The following is a 19,534-nucleotide window of genomic DNA, read 5'->3' as shown; positions in this document are numbered from 1 at the left end:
CATAACAAGAAAGAAACCCTAACAAGACTGCTGTCCTCTGGCCCTTTCTTACCTTGAGCCAATAATACAGCAGGAAATGTGCAATACTTTTTCCTCCACAAAATGTCTCTCTGTCCTTCACCATCAACCTTCCAAGGCCTTACACACTGAGCACGCATTCCTGGCAATCCATCATAAAGGCATAATTTGTTCCAGCTGCTCTTCTTGAGTCTCCAAGTTCATCTCTCTCTTCAGAGGCCAAAGACTGCAACTTGACACATAATTCTGAAACTAAATCCCTTCAAGATCATTTTAAGTGTATAATGCCTGCTAAAATCACACACACACACACACACACACACACACACACACACACACACACACACACACACACACACAAATGGAAAGACAATGTGTCAGAAGTAAAAGTCGGGAGTTGGGGAAGAAAGAATCTTGCTATAGTGAAACATGTTCACCTTTCCTCTTAGCAGAGAGAAGATAATATCTTAGGTTGATGGGTATCTAAAAATAGGACAGAGATAAATTATTAAATGTTATAAGGACTAAAAACAGAAATTCAGCAGCCTTTGAAGAGTGCTAGGAAGGAGACTTGCTATTCATTTTGTGCCACTGTGAACTCTGAATTCTTAGACCATGTTGGGAAACGTAAGAGTAACTATGAATTTAACACACTATATTTATGCCAACCTCACACATGGAAATGTACATCTTTCCACATATCTGCCATCAGTTTTTCACCTGTTACAACATTCCTTTGCCCTGGAGTCCCAACATCGCTCTTTGGAATTCTACTACCAGAAACTGTCTTGCTAAGGACTTCATGATAAGTCAGGGGTGCAACATGATCCAGTTAGCAGTGTTTCTATTTAAAACCATTCCTTAGCCACTCCTCTGATTTTCTTTTCAAAAACTCTTTTCTCTTTTGATCACTTTATACCACTCATTCTTGAAGCCAACCACTCCCCCTACACATACTCTCTTCAACACTACACGTTTGTCTTTACATAGGTACACTTGAGTTGTCAATGTGTGTGGAGGTTAAAGGCAGCAATATCTTCCTCGATGTTCTCCACCTAATTTTTTGAAACAGGGTCTGTCACTGAACCTGAAGCTCATTAATTCACCTAGGCTAGCTGGCCAAAGAGCACTTGGGTTCTACCCCTTTCCATGTCCCAAATATCAGAGTTACAGACATGAGCTGCCATGACTAGCTTTTTTTTTTTTTTTGTGCATGAGTTATCATAGACCCAAACTCAAGTCCTCAAATTTGCAAAGCAGACACTTCACTGAAATGAACCATCTTCCCACCCTACCTTTTTTCATTTTCAGATAAATTTCCACAATTTACTATTCTTATTCTTTGTCTAATACCCCAGTTCCAGAAGGCAGCTACTTCACAAATAGAGCCAACCTTGGAAATAATGACAGCACACATCTCTTTTTGGAGGACATTTCACAGAACTTTAGAGTCATGAGTGTTGTATCAAATGAACTATCCCACGTCAAAATTAAATGACACATAACAATTCAACCCACTGGATCCCACACACCTTTTCAGCGACCTCCCAGGTGAATCCAAATCACACTAAAAGATCCTAAAATCTAACTCAACTTTCTTAGGTTTAAAATGACAAAATTTAAATACAGATGAATAACTTACCCAAAATTGGCAACTTACTAATCAATCATCTTTCCCATAGTCTGGTTTCCTTTTTAAGGAAATTTGTGCAAAAAATAATAGGAGGAAATTGTCATTACTACTATTATTATTATTGAAATAACAAAGTCCCTATATCAAAACTCATAGCTAAAATGATACTGATAATATCATTTATAAATGATAAATAATGATAATAAAAGGCTAAATTCAGAAAGAAAATGATAGTTCCATCTTTGCCACTTCTATTCAACACTGTAATGGAAGTCTTAGCCAAAGTAATTAAGCAAGAAAAAGAAATACAGACATCCAAATTGGAAAGGCAGACAGAAAATCATCAGTCCATATATGACATGACTTCATATACCCCAAAAATAACCTACATTCTACAAAAAGAAATCAAAGAGTAATAAATGAATTCAGAAATAAAATCACACACTCAGAATTCAATTTGAAGGGCTGGACATGTACCTCAGTAGTCGAGTACTTACCTAGTGTGTGTGAGACCCTGGCAAAACCCCAAACACCACAAAATAGTGTCTGATTTCTACATGCTAGCAATAAACAATCTGAAAATTAAATTAAGTAAACAACCCATTCACAATAAAATGAAGAAGAATAAACATCAAATATGCAAAATATGTATCTTGAAAACCCCAAAACTAGATGAAAGAAATCTACAGCCACAAATATATGGATATCCATCAGGGTTCATGGACTTAAAACTCAAGAGAAAGAAGTACAAATACTACTCTCAGCATTTGCTAGAGTGATCTAAGCCTAGAAATAGAAAAAGATCCGTCCTAAAGTTTATAATGGAATCCCAAAGGACCCCAACCAACCAAACCTATGTGAAGAACAGAAGCTTCAGGTATAGCTTCGTGGTAGAGTATGTACTCATCATGCATGAGAGCCCTGAGTTCAGTCAACCTGGGGGAGAGAGATCTGACACTTACTAACTTCAAAACTCACTGCAAAGAGAGTCACAGCTAAGCACTGAGCCAAACTCCTGGAGTACAGTTGTAGAGAGGGAAGAGTGATGAGTAAAGGGGTCAAGACCATGCTGGGGAAACCCACAGAAACAGCTGACCTGAGCAAGTGGAAGCTCATGGACTCCAGTCTGACAGCTGATGAACCTGCATAAAACTGAACCAGGACCCCTGAATGTGGGTGTCAGTTGGGGGGCTTGGGCAGTCTATGGGGCCGCTGGCAGTAGAACCAGTATTTATCCCTAGCGTACAAATGGGTTTTTTGGAGCCCATTCCCTATGGAGGGATACTCTCTTGGCCTAGATACATGGGGAAGGCCTAGGTCCTGCCCCAAATGGTGTGACAGACTTTGATGATCCCCTATGGGAGGCCTCACCTTCTCTGAGGCGTGGATGGGGAGGGGATGGGGAGATGGTGAGAGAGTGGGAAGACAGGAGGGAGAGGGAACTGGGATTGGCATGTAAAATAAGATTCTTTTTTAATATAAATAAAAAAGAAACCTAAAAAAAAAAAGCTTACTGTGAAGCTATGACAATCAAAAGTGTTGTACTGGCATAGAGGGGGGCACAAAGACCAACAGAGAAGAGTAGAACGCCTTATGCAAATGTAATCAGATGATCTTCAACAAGGATGTCAGGACAGTTTAAAGCAGAAAAGAGGGTCTTTTCAATACATGGTATTGAGCAAACTGGGTATCCACATGGAAAAAAAAAAAACAGTTGGAACCTGACCTTACATGACATAGGAAAATTAAATAAATGTTCATCAAGAACCTAAATTTAAGCCCTTTAAATAGAAAACATGGGAGCAGGAAAAAGAACATGGGGTAGTGGAGAAGCCGCATAACATAGGAGTTGGTGATTTTTTTTTAATACAACACTAAATAAGACACCATAAAAATGATCAACTTTTGAACACTAAACAGCAGCACTATCAGGCTGGTAGCTATTCAAGAGGTGAAGGCAGGAAGTTGCAAGCTCAAGGCCAAACAGGTATACAGAGTGAGCTCAAGGGGGACTGGACAACTTAATAAGATCTTGTGTCAAAATTAAAAGCATGAAGAGAGATGGTAGAAATGCAGGGGGAGGTGTCAACAGGATAAAGGGGTTCACATAGGATGGGAGCAAACATTTGCAAGTCATGAGACTGAGGATTGAAAATCAGAGTCTGTGAAGAATTTCTACAAACTGACAACAGAAAAGAAACAGAAATGGAAGGACTGCATACATATCACCAATGATTATATCAAAAAGTATTCAACCTTAGTAACACTGAGGAAATAAAGTCAAAGCTTCTAGGACTTACCACTTGACACCTACGAGGACAGTCAATATTTAGAAACTGAATCTCGAAAGTGTCAGCAAGGATGTGAGACCCTTATGCAATTACTAGTGAGATTGTAAAGTGGAGACACTGCTATAAGAAATTATACAGGTTTGTCCTCTCTGCTCTGCCCAAGAAGCCCTCCAAAATTCTGTTGACTCCTGTCATCAATGTTGAGTTTCCCATCTTTGGCCCTAGATACTAAGAAGCAGGACAGAACCTCTTTCTATGGAAATAAAAAGCATGATCCTCATTGAACCACAGAAGCAAACTCTCCCTTGGCTGAATCCAGAAGTTCTCTTGTGATGAGAAAATAGTTTGGACAAGTCATTGACCCACAAAAGCATTCTGGGCAGAAAAGATGCCCTTTAATGTGTCACAGCATCAACAAATATCTTCAGATGATGTCCCTGTTTCCTATTGTTATAATTTAAAAAGCCACCTTAATTCCAGGGTCTAGAATTTTAAATTAGGATATCAAAAACTTTTTATTAAAATGTGAATTAATCAAGGTACATAAGCTGGATGTTTTAGTATACATTTCTATTTTTATTTGAACAGAATTCAATTAAATTGAATTAATTTCTATGAGAAAGGAAACTCTATAAAGCATAGCTTATTATATTCCAAATCAATGGTGAAACTGGTATTTAAATCTTATTCATTTTTCTGTTATATGTTCAAAAACATAAACATAAAGAGTACTTCTGTCTATCCGGCTACAACAGTAACATCTTAATTTCCTTCAGTGACCACAACATTATGATTGGAGGAGTGGAAATCACTCTGAGAATATGGGAGACTCCTGATGTTGTGCAGCCAAGGTGGCATAATCCAAGTAGGAATTTAGCAGCCTCCTTTTGCCTGATTCGTGCAGAAATGGCATGAGTGGGAGGGTGGAGGTGGACAAGGACAGAAAAAGAGCTGACAAGACAATGTAAGCAAGAGGTGATGGCACATTAAACCAGCTGGGCAGCAGTGGTGAAGTGGCCAGCTTCTGAATGGCAATGAGAGCTGGTGGCTTGAAGTGATGCTTTAGGAGAAAGCGTGGGAGAAGGCTCTTAGCCTGAGCAACCATGCGGAAGAGCATTGGAAGAACGTGGGAGGGGTGAGCTGAGATTGGAGATGTTAGCATTAACAGTTCCATTTTGAACATGATAAGCCTAGGTTGTCTAATCCATATCAAAGCAGAAACAAAAGGATAAAAGTTGCAAGGTAAGTCTTCAAAACTAGGGCAAGAGTAGCCTTCTAGGAAAGGTCTGAGGCTCTCAGACATTATACCATGAGCAAGTGCTTCCTAACAGAGTCAGGTTACTCATAAACTTTTAACATATTAAGGTATAGAAACATCCCAGGGGAATCCACAAACTTTGGAAACTAAAATGAAAAGACAAGCTTAAGATCTCATATAGGCATATTTTTGGATTTTAGTTATACATAAGGAATTTATTTTATAAAAAAATAGAAGGTTTAAAAGTAATTATGAAGACAGTATGGGAAGGGGTGGGATAGTTTATAAATACACTATTTGAGCAACAATATTAAATGCTTCAGTAGTTTCTTGAAAGGATGAATGCCACCCAAATAAAAGAATAAGTGAGATGAAAAATAGGTATTAAATTAATTATAAGGGAAAGGAATAATGATTAACCATTTCTGAAAACAATTTTACACACCATTACAAAACCAAAAACAACAAAATGTCATCATCTGAATGTCTCACCTGAAGGGAACAAGTGATGGTTTCCACACAGCCCAACAGGATGAATACTGCTAACTGTTGTATGAACACTCTACAGAGATGAAAGGCCACTATGTCACCCAGGACAGCCTACAGCAATTAGCAGAGTAATTAGTGAGAACTCACTACAAAGCCATCATTTATAAGCCGTGGAGAATCAGGGTGCCAGTTCTTCTGGCAAACATGTACACAGATTTTACCTCCTGGCCATGGCCTGTTCAGTTGTATCCCACTGTGAGAATAAAAGCAAACTGTATATCTGATATGTTTGACCTGTTTGGGCTCTTTCTTGTTGGAAGACATAGACACATTCTATTTGTCATGGTCTCATCCTTGCTACACTTTATTTCCAAGCCAGAGAACTTTCAAAGGCAAATCAAATTTTTTTCTTGGGTTTGGTCCCATTGTGAGAATTGGAGAGAGGGAAGAAAAGCGAATGGGCATCTAACTGGGACAGTTCTTGGGGAAATTACCTTAAGGTTTATATTATTTAGAGCACATGAATTAGGAGCTTTACCAATACCCTCAAAGGGGGGGAAGGTTCCACTGAGGCTGGGGGCACAGCTCAGTAGCAGAGCATTGGCCTGGCACTCACAGGCCTAGGGTTTCATTCCTGCACTTCAAAGAACAAAAGAAAAGGCGGGAAGAGACAGGTTTACTTTCCAAATAAATAAGATGCCTGATTTCCAAATCCCAGGTTTAGGGAGAGCTCCTCTAACTGTCAGCATGGCTTACCAAGGCCACAGCATCATGCATCATCATGCATCATGCACAACCTCCCATAGTCACTTCTTGTCAGAGTCCCACCACCACCAGCCTCCCGAGAGCGGAGATGAGCCTGTGCCTCCTGGCTCAATCCTTGCGCCCTCTTCCATCCGACATGGACCAAACTCATCTGCAGCTCCAACCAAGACTCCGAAAACCTTGAACCATTCTTCATCACTCTATAGCAACCAGGGTAGCAGGAGGGGACAAGAAAATTCCCTGATATTCAAAGAGATCCTCTTTGCACATCTGTGACAAACACCCAAGGAAAATGACCTAAGGAAAGAAGCTCCTTTGGCTCATGTTTTAGGAGGCTTCCGCCCTTAGCCAGCCAGCTCAGCAGGGGCATGTGGCAAGCACTGCTCACTTCATAGTGCCCAGGAAACAGCAGGGTGAAATACAGCCCCAAAGATCTACTTCCCACAGCCAGGCCCCGCCTCCTAATGTGTCCATCATCTCCTAAAATAGCAACACCAGCTGGGGATTAAGCCTTTTAGCACACTAGCCTGTGGGGGGCATTTCATATTCAAACCATGACAATGGCCACATTTTTTAAAATCCTATTTGTCCCACAAATAAATGGATATACCAGGTCATTAAATGGCCATTTCCTTGCTTTGAGTTGAAATATCATCTTTGCATTGAATCACTGGTTATGCTGCATTTCATATGTTGACAAAGGGGCTAAATTGGGAGTTCTGCCTCCTTTTTTTTCCTACTAAAAAATAAAGGGTGGCTTTACCAGTTCTTGCTAAATAAGGTAATTTCAGACGCCCACCTCTTTAAGCTGTGAGCTTCTATAAAATATACATGTATACTTTCCAAAAAAAGAAGTCACTTCTAAAATGAGTCAAATGTCTGACATAGTTTGGAAACACCGACAACTCCACCTCTTTTTTTTAACATAAGGAAGAAAAATATAATAGAAAAAAATAAAATTACAGGCTCATAAGGAAGATGCCAGGCATGTAAGAAACACCTGCAATCCCAGGGTTCAGGAGGCTGAGGCAACAGTATGTTAAGCGTAGCTTTGGCTATGTTGTGAGTTCAAGGCTAGCCTGAGTTGCATAGTATAAACCTGTCTTGAAAATTTAAAAAACAAGAAAGGAGGGAGAGAGGAAAGAAAAGAAGAAGGGGAAGAGGAAGGGAAAATATAAGGATCAAAAAAGTCCTGAAAGCAGGGGAATGCTGAAGACAGTGTATGGAATGTACATAGGTACACAGCTCGGGTGTCATCCACTCACAGAGAGGAGGCTCCATGGGTAGCCAGAGGAGCTCGGACAGCTCCTCTGGGCTCAGTTCACAGTATCTGTAACTCCAGCTCTAGGGAAAGGACTTCCTCTTTTGGTCTCTTTGGGTGCTGCACTCACAGGCACTCATGAACATACAATGATTTTAAAAATAAGTAGATAAGTATTCTGAAAAAGATATTTCAGATAAATACTCTCTAAAATATTTTTACCTAAAAGAAAAGGCTAGCTATCTATGCCCTGCCCATGGAAGTGTGATTTAAAAAAAGAAAAAAGCAAGGGACTGGAAGTGGGGAGACAAAGGTTCCACATTCAGAACACAGAGATAATAATCATCTTGGTAGTTTCACTATAAGGATTATTGTGTGGTTATCAGTATGACAGCTCCTCCATAAAACTGTTCAAGTTAAATTCAAAAGCCATGGGCTATATTTGCTGTTGCAAAGCACTGGAGGGTTGAGCTGAAACTTAATGGGCTCTACTTCACTGAAAAAGTAAAGAGTTGGGAAAAGTCTTGTCTACACATTCGTTGATTTACAGTGCTAGTGTCTGTATCAAAGGATGGGAATAAACATTTTAGTGTTGTTAAGGTGGATCTTGGTAGCAAGAGAAAACATCTAGTTAACAAACAGGTCCATTTCACAGAAGACTTCAAAGTGGAACTCGGTTCACTCATCTGTAATTTTTCAGGTAAGGAGGTGTGTTTCTGTCAAGAAAACAAAACTTTGATGAACTAGACTAACTGACAGCTGCACCAGAGTGAGTTCCCAGGATAGAGACATCTATCTGCCCTGCCATGAATAAGGATGGCTACCTCTCAGGATCATTACTCCAAATAAAATATAACTAGATCTACCCTTTTTGTAATAGAATTTCTAGCATTAAACTCAAAGTTGTACTAAATGTACATAAATCCTATACACAAAGACTCATCAGTAACACTGCAAAACCCAGACACTCTGAGATTTGACTGAGGGAACTGTGCTCAGTTCCTAAAGGTACCTGTGTTGATTAAGAACCAAATGCTTTGTGCAAATAAAACTGTATGATTGTGCACTGCATGTACTTTACGGAAAGGAAGAGAATTCATTCTGAAAACCCAAACCTTAGTTACAACTAAGTATTCAGGTTTTAAAGATGGATTTGATGAGCTAAGCAGGAATTTGGACTTCAAAGCCTCAGGCCACATTACTAACAGATTAGGGTCTTTCCAGGGAGACGAGAGTTTTCTGAAAGTAGCCACACAGTTTGGACGGAAATGAGTAAAATCCTGCACACAGACTGCCCCATACAGACTGGCCTTTGGACAAACAGCCCCAGAAGAGAAAAGGAGCAGTAGCTCTGTGTTCTGAGGGGAAAGCAGACGAGTTTGTCCTGTGTTCCACCCAAGGAAAACCTAGCTGAAATTATGCTTGTTGAATGTGGATAAAGGGAGTCTCGTGATTGAAGTAAGTGTTCCAGTAAGATTAATCTGTCAGTGGTGGGACTGATGGATTGACAGAGAACGAGACAAGAGGCAATGACAAGAACACAATGCAGAGAGAGGAGGGGGTGGATTCGGGGCTCAGCATCAAGACTTGATAAGTGACTTTTTATAGGCAGGAAATGAAGGAGAGAGAGTCAAATATGACTTCCCAAGTTCACTCTTCCATGCTGGGAGACAGCAGGCCCAGTGAGAAACATGGGGATAGTGAGAACAGCTCTCTTCTTGTCTGCAGCCACCAAACCTGGGCAAGACACTAGACAAAGGGTCCTGGGTTATCTTCTGACTGATGAAAAGGAGGGCAGTGGGCCACTAACCCTGAGAAGTGATGGCACCAGCAGTTATCTAGTTGCCAAGAACAAGTCAGGCCCTGAGCAGAAAGCATTATTCAGAGCCACACACTAAAGCTGGACTTTCAACAGCATGGCTCAGCTGTGAGCTGCTCAAATTCATTCTGGAAAAAAAGAATGAACAAAAATGGTCTAGATTTGATGGAAGAAAAGAATTAGAGACAAGCATCCTAATCCAAATACCCAGAGCCACTGGGAAGGCAAAGGAAATAAAGAAGAGTACAATTGAGGCAGGAGTGTGCCTTAGTCTGCTGTCTGTTGCTGTAACTGAATGCTACAGACTAGATGACTTAGAAAGAATGCAGGTGCAAAGCCACAGATCATGGCACTGGCATGGGCAGAAGGCCTTCTTGCTGCATCCTGGCAAGGCTGAGGGCATCACTTGGCAAACCAAATGTTCTAGCTCGAGTATCTCTTACCCTTCATATAAAACCGTTAATGCCATTAATGCTATCATGGGGCCCCTACTCTCAGCTAGATCCCTCCAAGCCTAATTAACTCCCAAGGGCTCCACCATCACATGCCACTAAAGTATGAGTTTGAGAATAGCATTTCCAACACAAACTGTGTAGAGCATTTCAAACTACAGTCTAGGGAGAAGGATGGGGGCCCAGCTCAGTTCTTTCTTCTCCCTGACTTCTTTGCGCAAAGATTTCTCCCTCCTCTAAATGTCTCCCACCTTCTGTTCCAGCAGCTCGTAATGGCACAGACATGAACTACACACCACAGCACCTCGCTTCTCACACTCCACCAGGAGAAAGAATAGGCACTAAGTGTTGCTCTCTGTCTTTTTCTAGCCTCATCTAAAGCATATGCCCACATTATCTAGATAGGAGTTACTTCTTAACAATTGGTGCATCTGTCACACCCAGAGTCTAGGCCCACTCTGCCTTCAAAGGACATCACTGTGCCTACTAATCTCTACCACGCTGTGTTATTTATCTTCTCTGAGCACATGTCAGTGCTCAAAATGGATGGGCCAGTGTTGTTAGCATCCTTGCCTGTCCCTTCCTGTTGGAAGGTGACCTCTCTGGGAGCCACAGGATTGGTGTTCAATACCATGCTCACTCCTTGAGCCCCCTCCCATGACTCACCATGTGGCATGGACTAGATCAAAGCTCTGCATCTGTCTCCAGTCTTGACAACCTCCCACTTCTCCCTTCTCCCTCTGCCAAGGGCTCAGCTCGGGAAAGATATGGATTCGAACCCTGGCTCTGTCTGCAGCTTTCTAGCTATTGATCCTTTTTGAAGACACCAATGATGAATCTCAACTGTTGAGTCTATCAACCTTGGTCACTAGATTTCTGGAAAATTAAAAAGGACCTTTTTCTCACTAACCACACCCCACCCCTGATCTCTCAAATATCTTATTGTACTCCACTTATCCTCCTCCTTACCCACAACTGACAGGTAACTGAAATGCCTAAAAGAAAAACTGTGAATGGAGGAGGGGCCACTGTAGACATATTTTTGCTAGCTTAAACAGTATAAACATATGTTTAGCAACTTATACAATGCCAAAACTCAAGACTAAAATTACCTCTCCTGATGATCTAGCCCAGTGCCAAAAATACCTAAAAGAATTCAGAGGCTCTTTTTTAAGTTCAGTATGTTTATAACATGAAGTGTTGTGGCAATCACTACGTTCTTCTTGTATATTTTCTTATATGTGGATGGCTAATCAAAAATTCACTCAACAGATATAATACTCCAAGTCCTACAAATGACACAACTGTAAACAGAATCCTACATGTCACAAGATTCTGATGACTGCCAAGAAACTCCTGGAAAACTTAGGTTTGTTGAGGTCAAAGTCCGTATTATAACATAACCTTATAGGTGGTTGTTCCACCAAAACAGAGGAAGGGCTCTGCAACATCCAGACCTATCAATAAAACTCACAAAGTATGGTGATGAAGAAGCAGGGATGTTTCCACAGCATAATATTTTACCAACAAATCTTTAGCTAAAACTTGGGCTTGTAAAAGAAACTTCCAGAAGAGATTCCTTTTTCCCACAACAGTGAGACTTCCTCTTAATAGACAAGGAACATAAAAACATGTATCCCTGACTTCTAAAGACATACAAGAACATTTTGCAGGAGAAATGCTTGGGACTTCCTTGTCCCATGCTGCTTTCTCTTGTCACATACCAAGAAAAAAATAGAGCTTCTGGTGTCCATAAAATCAACTACTGAGAATTGGGAAATAAGGGTGATGGGGGACACAATGTGTGAAATTCCCAGATAATCAATAAAATATTATGTTTTTAAAAACTGAAGGAAACTCAAAGGCATAATTACTATGCTCCAAATTCACTTAGAGCCAAGATGCAGCTCTGTGACCTATATGGTTAGGACACATTATATTCTGGGTTTAACACTCAGCATCAAAAAAGAAAGAAATTGAATTCACTAAACTGTCTCTTTTCTCTCCTCAACCTGGAACTGTAGGAGTAAGGAGTAGCCTTGTCAGTCCATGACAAGAGGTCATTTGTTTTGGTGACTCTATTGATATCTGGGTCGCCTTCCCCTGTCCCTAAGCTGTGCCTCCTGTACTCTCTTTCATTCCTTCCCAATCAGAAGAGACTAATCTTGAGGGATCAAAGCAAAAGACCAATTTTCATCAAGTTTCTTAGGAACAGACTTCACAGAATCATCTCAAAAAGGAGTGAAGGAATGAAGAATAAGTGAGTCTAAATTGTTTCTCCTGCTGTTCAAACCTATTTTCCATTTTAGTAGTATACTGTATTGGTAATACATAGTTATGTGTAATAACCATATAATTCCACCTAGACTCATAAAGCCTGGCGAGGCTTGATAACAAAGAGACATAAGAAAATGTAAAGCTCATGTTTCATCTCCATTCTCACACAACACTGTTGACATCAGTTGTCTGGGGCTTCTTCCCCACACACCAAGCAATTTGTGGATTCTTCACGATGGACAAGCCAGGTGTCCTCTAATCCAATTTTGTTCTGACACTATCCATCTGGAGATACTGTCAGATCTCACAGGTTGAAGGCTGAGTCCCACAAGACTTCAGATGTCAGTCACAAGCCCCAAGCTAGAGCCTGTGCCGAGGGAAGCAGGCTATAAATCAGGTGTCTCATCACTCCCTGCTTGAAGTTGATTAACTCGCTAAAAGCAGCTCTCCGAACTCGGGAAACATTTGCTAGTTGCTATGAAGGACATTACAGAAGAGGAAGACAAGCAGCTGGGTGGAAGAGATGCATAAGGCAGGGTGTGGGAGAAGGGTGTTGGGCTTCCAGGCCCTGTCTGAGTGCTGCCCCTCTAGGAATCTCCACATGTTCGGATATCTGAAAGCTTCCAGAATCCAATCCCTCTGGATCTTCAGGGAAGCTTCATTTCATAAGTATGGTTGATCATAACACTAGACACTGATGATCAACTAAATGTTAAGCCCCTTTCCTGAGGGGCGAGGCTGAAAGCCCCACACCTTCATCTTTATAGCAACTAGACCCCCCTACTGAAACTTCCTAGGGGGCCCTGGCCTCCAGTCATTTCAGCATTATCCCTCTCATTACTTGATGATTTCAAGAGGGCTGGACCTATATGAAAGAAAATGGGATGGACAACAGGTGTGTATTTTCCAGTATCACACAACACTAAGATTTTCCATTAGTGGGCCCTGATACTGCTATATAATACTAAACTGACTACTTAAGTAGTAAGGAGATTGTTATAATAAACTATCAGATAACAAGACTCTTTATAAAGAAATCTTGATTTGGGAAAGCACCAACAGAAAAAAAATCTGTTTAGGTCTGAGGTGCCTGTTCATTCCCTGGCTGCTCTGACTGCCTTAGTTTTATGCCCCATATCCTGGCATAGTTTTAAGTGTGCTCACTTCTCTCAAAAATGGAGCCATTCGGACAATTGTTTCTACAACATTTCAACTGTGTAGAAATTGAAATGGTTCCTGTTCTAGTTGCTTTCTATTGCTCTTCTAAAACCCTGTGATCAAAGCATCTTGGGGAGTAATGGGTTTGTTTGGCTTACACATTCCAGATCACTGTCTACCACTGAGAGAAGGCAGAGGAAGAACTCAAGGCAGGAACCTGGAAGCAGGAACTGACTGAAGTAGAGACCATGGAGGAATGCTACTTACTGGCTTTCTCGGCCTGCTTTCTTATACATTCCAGGACCATCTGCCTAGGGGTGGCACTGCTCCCAGTAAGTTGGGACCTCCCACATTAATTATTAATCAACAGAATGTCCACAAGAGTTGCTTATGGGCAATCGGATGGAGGCATTTTCTCAACTAAGATTTCCTCTTCCCAAATGCTCCTAGTTTGTGTTAAATTGATAAACAAAAAGAATAAATAAAAATAAAAACAAAACAAAACAAAAACTAACCTGCACAATTCTTAAGCATTCCTTGGGAAAGAAAGAAAAAAAAAACTAAAGTTTTCAAAACCCATAACATAAACAGAGGTGGACTACACAACCAGCTTTCAAACTCCCCCAATTAGGAAAGAGTTAATACGCATTTTAACTTTCACAGCTGTTAAGGACACGTCCACATGCAAGATTATGAAACTTCAAACATAAACGTGGAGCTGGCTTGGCCTTGCAACCTAGATTTGGGAAAGTCCCACTGCAATTCTACCCCCAATCAGGGATTCAGGAGAGAGGCACAGTGACTCAGCATTTCTGACGCATTCATTAAAATGTGCTTCAATGCAACAGAACCAGAGTGGAGGAAAGGTCCAAGTTCACAGATAGTAAAATCAAAAATTATCTTTCAAAAAGCAATGAGGATGGAATTTTATGTCTTCTCATTGTAACTTTTGGGAAGCATCTGGGCTGACGAGTGTCTCTCTCATCACTGGTATTAAGCAAGTCATCATAAGATTCAGTGGAAAACAGAAAATGCTATTTGATCCTAGTTAGCAGCAGAAACTCCATTTTGTCCCAGTCTGCCATTCTGCCTTGAGTGGCTACCCAAAATTTCCTGAGGTTAGGCTGCACCACCCCCCAACCCTTCACACAAGCATTCCTCCCCCTTCTCATTGGTTGGCCCCAGAGCTGGTCCCAACTACCAAACCACAGGACTTCCTAACTGCTGAAAATGTGCCCCTGTGTGAAGTCCCCAACTGCTTCTCTATGATTGGTGGGGACTCTGAAGCTGTCTCTTGGTAGGTTTCCCCTTTAAAATTGGCTGCTGCCCCTGCCTCGGTGATGCAGTTTGGAGCCTGAACCCTGCCACCTCCCTGATATCAGATTTTTTTCTAAATAAATTTTTGCTTTGCTCAAACCCAGTCTTTTGTGGTGAATTATTCCCAGAATCTCAGACCCTAACAATACTTCTTATCAACCAGTCCAAGAAAAGCTTAAAGACACAAGGGAAAAGGAAACCATAGACCACAAAAGGAAATTTCAGAGTGCCACCAAATCAGATCGGCACTATTAAAATCTGACCCGAGCACATCTCAGAATCTTGCTTATATTCATGTCTGTGTCTCCTGGAGAATGAATATGACTTTTTCATCTTTGCAACCCTTATCTCTCAACTGTGAACTCTTGCCAACTAGCTTTGCATATGAGAAATGTACAACAGATATTTACTGAATTAAATAGGGGGGGGGGAGACTTTCAAATATCATTCCTGCCTAAGCAGTCTTTTCAAATGTAGAAAAGAAGTCTGGCTATGGGGAGGGGGGAGGTGTCAAGAAGCTTAGTCACTCCAACATCAAGCCACTGCTCCGCAGGAGCACTCCGTCCCTCTACATAAGTGACAGGCAAAAGTTCAACAGATATTACTATCATAAAGTCAGACATATGGTGTGAAATCACGCACACAAGCAAAACAGCCATGGAAGGCTAGTCCAGAGGACAAGCATTAGTCAGGGAGTTCAACACCTGAGTTAAAAAGAAATTCCACTGAAATTTCTTTCAGATCTCAGCTGAGGAGGACTTAGACATTCTTTAAAGCAGGCTTTGGGGTAGCTTTGGCCTCCTCCAGCATCCTGTACAAAGACCCTGGAGTTTAAGAACTATAACCACAGAGTGGAGACCTTCCCCCACTTGGTATAGGGATCATTCATAAAGGAAGCTATTTAATCCTTGCCTCCATGCTTGCTATCAAGGGGGTCTTGGTTGTCTCTTCTTAAAGACAGTACCCACTCCTAGCCATAAGACGTAAAGTGTCAGTTGTTCCACTAAATTACAGAGAACCTTCTGAGGGGAAGACTTGGCAAAGGAGAAGTTCATCATCTCAGCCATGGCGGACAACAGCCCCTTAAAAATCACACAAACAAGGTTAACAGGGTTAACAAAGTTATTCAGTATGAAGAAAGCTTTGTCTCGGAGACCTCAGTTGTTCTAAACATAGTAACAATTAACAGTTCAAACCTAATAGCTGCTTTACAACCTTCAAGAAGAGTCACCAGAATGCATTCTACCCCTATCTACCCATTTATGAAGTGGGAAAAGGCATGATTGTACTTACCTCTATTTCAGAAAACTAACCACACACTGATGCAAACCACAGAAAGTTTACCTGAATTCTATATGCTTACCTAGCTCCTGCGCTTGCCAACTGAATAGGAACAGTTCAGAGGGAAATATGTAACCTAAGGGGTCAGTTTTCTGCACCTAATAAAGAACAGACTCCTCCACTTCACTGTGCAGACCCACTTCAGATGCAAAATATCATTAGTTCAAGCAACAAGACGAAGGAGAAGGGGGCCCCTTAAACTATTGGAACATTAAATAGTGCTGTCTTCATTTGAGTCTCTTTCTCAAGTGCAATGCTACTTTCTAAACCAACCTAAAAGTAAAGCAAATATTCACCACTGATGTAGAGTATCTTCAAGGATGATGCCAAACTGGTCTATATCTTAGGCAAGTCATTGTTTTTCTGTTCTTCATAGTCTTTTGAAATACCAAATTGTTTACTGACTGAACCTATCATAGCAATGTCCCCCACCCCCACCCAATGCCCAATTAAAGAAATAAACTCAAGTGCAAGTTCTCCATGGAAAGACTGCTGGGAAAAGGTTTTCTGTTTACTAACTGCCAGGAGCTTTTACCTCCTGGAAGTTAGATTCCTTCATCCTTACATAAAGGCTCCCAGAAACAAGCTCACTCTGCTGTTCAGTGTCAAGGCACCTGAGAGACACGGGGACCAAGTTTCTCACAGGACATCTGAAACTGCTCAGTTTCTGTTTAGTCCAAGAAACAAACAGTAAACCCTGTCCTGGTCGATCCCAAGTTAATTCCCTCTAGTTCCTCTTGTATCTTCATATTAATTGCTTTCTTAATAAAATGCTGCACTAAAATTTGTGAAATCAGATTCTGGCAGAAAGTCAAATCGAGGGAGAACTCTTCATGGCAGCAACTTGGACTTACTCAGCCTCCTGCCTACCTTATTGTGTTTCTGTTGGTGTCTGGCCTTTGTGTCAAGAACATGATAAGGGCTTTCTGAGTCCTGGTTGATGTAATATACCAGTCTTGAAGGCAGTGTGATTTCTTTCTGCATTGCACTGCTGTGGTTGATATTACTGCTGCTATTCTGTTGCAATGTATTGTCTTCATCTGCCAGGGTTCCCAGGTTTTTTTCTGCAGTTTCATTCCAATGCGGAGCTGGGGGAGCAGGAAGCACAAATATACACAAACATACACATATATATCCAGTAAATATGTAAGTTCTAAAATGGACCGTTCAGTTAATTTCATTAACAAAGTTTTCCATTTGTAAGGATCCAGGAAGTGGACCTTATAAGACAAGTGATTGTGACAGTGGGGTGGCCTGGATGGGTTAGTAGCCAGGGAAGCTTATACAATCATGTACTATAGTCATGTATACCTTTTCTATCTAGTCTTAGATCTGAACATCTGAACTATGTGGGGGCGGGACAGAATAGGCTTTGAGAAGAGTCAGCAACTGGACAAACTCAAAGGTCCTGGCCCTCACCCCCTCCCGCTTCAGCGGATAGAGCAGCTCAACTGTACCAAGCTTAGCACCATCTCATCTGGGAGCTAAGAACACTCCTGACATAACTTGGGGGCTGAATTCATGGGCACTGAATGTAAAGTGATTCTTTCAACAATATATATACATACATATATATATTTATATATATATGTATGTATATATATATTGATTCCCTTTTCTTTTTAACTTTGAGATGGGGGGGGACTGTTTTTGCCATAAAGTGCTATAGATGCTGGCAGCTTTCCAAATTCCTTTCTTTTACTGCCAAGGCCAGCTTTCCACTTTCAGTGACTTCCAATCACCAGTGTGCTCAACATTGTATTATTCTGATTGCTCATTATGACAAGCATTTTGGGAAAACACAGCCAAAGGTCATGCGCAAAGTGTGTCTTGGGACTTTCATACTCTGGTCCCCAAAGTATGCCTCCCTCACCTTAATTCCAACAGCAGGGACTAAAGCTAGTGGGGAAGTTGAGGAAACAAGCATTTGCCACTATTATCGCATGCTCCCCGCATTCATATGAAGGTTCCCCAAAGCAAGAAGCAACTTGCTCAATCACTGCATCTCCCTGCCCCTGGAAGTTACATAGAGAGCGCTAAAGGACTCAGGAGTCAAGAAATACCTCTGGGTGGAACCCACAGTCACTGGAATAGGTCTTTAGTGAATGCAACAAAAACGGACTTCCAAAAGTGAACTAGCATGAACCTGGGCTTGGGACTGAGAAGGATGGAGAGGTCGACAGGGAGGCGCTCGAAGGCCAGGCTGGGGACCCACACGTCCAGGGTACACGCACCTGCGTGCCCTTCTCTCTCCTCCCCAGGGCCCCTCGGGGAAGGCAATGCAAAGGGCACCGGCCATACCCACCACTGGGAGCAGCGGCCCCCCGGGCGCGGGGCCGGGACGAGGCGGCGAGCGCAGGCACCAGGAGAAGGACGAGGAGCAGGCGGCAGGGCGGCGCGCGGGCCAGGGTGCGGGCCAGCACCGGGCCGGCGGGGCAGCGACAGGGGCCTCGGGAGGTGCCGGCCAGGCTGTAGCCCGCCAGGGAAAGCCGCCGGGAGCTGCTGCCGGGCGGCTTCATGGCTCATCGCTCCCGGGCGCCGGTCCGAGTGACCCGCGAGAGCGCCGGGCTGGGCTGCGGGGTGGCTGCGGGCGGAGCCGGTCACGCCGGCTGGGCGCGCATGCTGCGGCCGCGGGCAGGGGTCAGGGGTTGGGGGTTCGGGGTCGGCGGCGCGCCCTCCTCGACTCTTTCCGCCTTTCGGGGAGCGGCCCGCAGAGGGGGTCCCCTCGGCTCCGCCAACTTGGAGCCCCCCCAGCGGCTGCACCCTCCCAGTGGCGGGCGCGGCCGCTCCAGTGACTGCGGGGGTTGCTGCCGGGCCTGAGGATGCTGAGGAGGCGCGCGGGAGCGAGCGGCGCGGGCACGCGCTGCGCGGGCGCGAAACACGGGGACGCGCAGCGCGGTACTGCACCCCACCCTCCGAGAGCGCGCACAAGCCGGGTTTCGGGTGCGGATGCTGATGCACTTGCAGATGCTGATGCTGTGGCCCGCATGGCCCGCACTGCGCATGCCCTACTGTGGGAGCCCTGGGGAGGTGTGGGGAGATGGGGGTGCAGAGTGATGCAGCATCCCAGGCAGCATCAGAAGAGATGGTGGCACCTCCAAAATGGGGGTAGGGGAGAAAGAAGCCTGCAGTCAGGGATGAGCCCTAAGAGAAAAGTCCCGGGGTTTCTAGGCCTAGGCCTGACCTAATCTGGCAACAACTGCCAAGGAAAGGGACCCAGTCTCAGCACCCACTTCTATACCAACCTCTCCAGCGCAGGGAAAACTGAGACCACGCATTTTCCTTCTAAAACATTTATTTATTTCCTTCCTTCAAATAAATATAAAGGGCTGCAGCCTGGGAGGTAAAAATAGCTGTGCTCCTCATAGCGAGTGGGACGACAGTGGGAAGAACTATATGGTGCATCCGCAGGCTGGCGTCTGTGGGCATGGAGCCACTGGAATCCCCTTGCAGGG

General features: G+C 43.0%; 1 protein-coding gene across 5 annotated transcripts in view; it reads right to left on the bottom strand.

The window, feature by feature from the left end:
* The window catches only part of Adam23 (ADAM metallopeptidase domain 23), a 155,628-nt gene extending 136,707 nt beyond the window's left edge, over positions 1 to 18,921 (bottom strand). For 3 of the 5 annotated variants that reach the window (XM_027397057.2, XM_027397058.2, XM_027397060.2), the window contains exons 1-2: positions 18,385 to 18,920; positions 16,950 to 17,167 (exon numbers count right to left, since the gene is read on the bottom strand). In XM_027397057.2, coding sequence (XP_027252858.1) covers positions 16,950 to 17,167; positions 18,385 to 18,598 — 432 coding nt within the window. In that variant the 5' untranslated portion in view covers positions 18,599 to 18,920. Of the gene's footprint in view, positions 1 to 16,949; positions 17,168 to 18,384 lie in introns of all 5 variants that reach the window. The other 2 variants (XM_027397059.2, XM_027397056.2) reach the window with 1 other exon arrangement.
* Between the last annotated feature and the right edge of the window lie 613 nt (positions 18,922 to 19,534).

The sequence above is a fragment of the Cricetulus griseus genome, chromosome 2 (assembly GCF_003668045.3).
Source record: "Cricetulus griseus strain 17A/GY chromosome 2, alternate assembly CriGri-PICRH-1.0, whole genome shotgun sequence".
NCBI lineage: Eukaryota > Metazoa > Chordata > Mammalia > Rodentia > Cricetidae > Cricetulus > Cricetulus griseus.
Note: the sequence above shows the minus strand (reverse complement) of the source record. Positions and strands in the feature narration are given on the sequence as shown.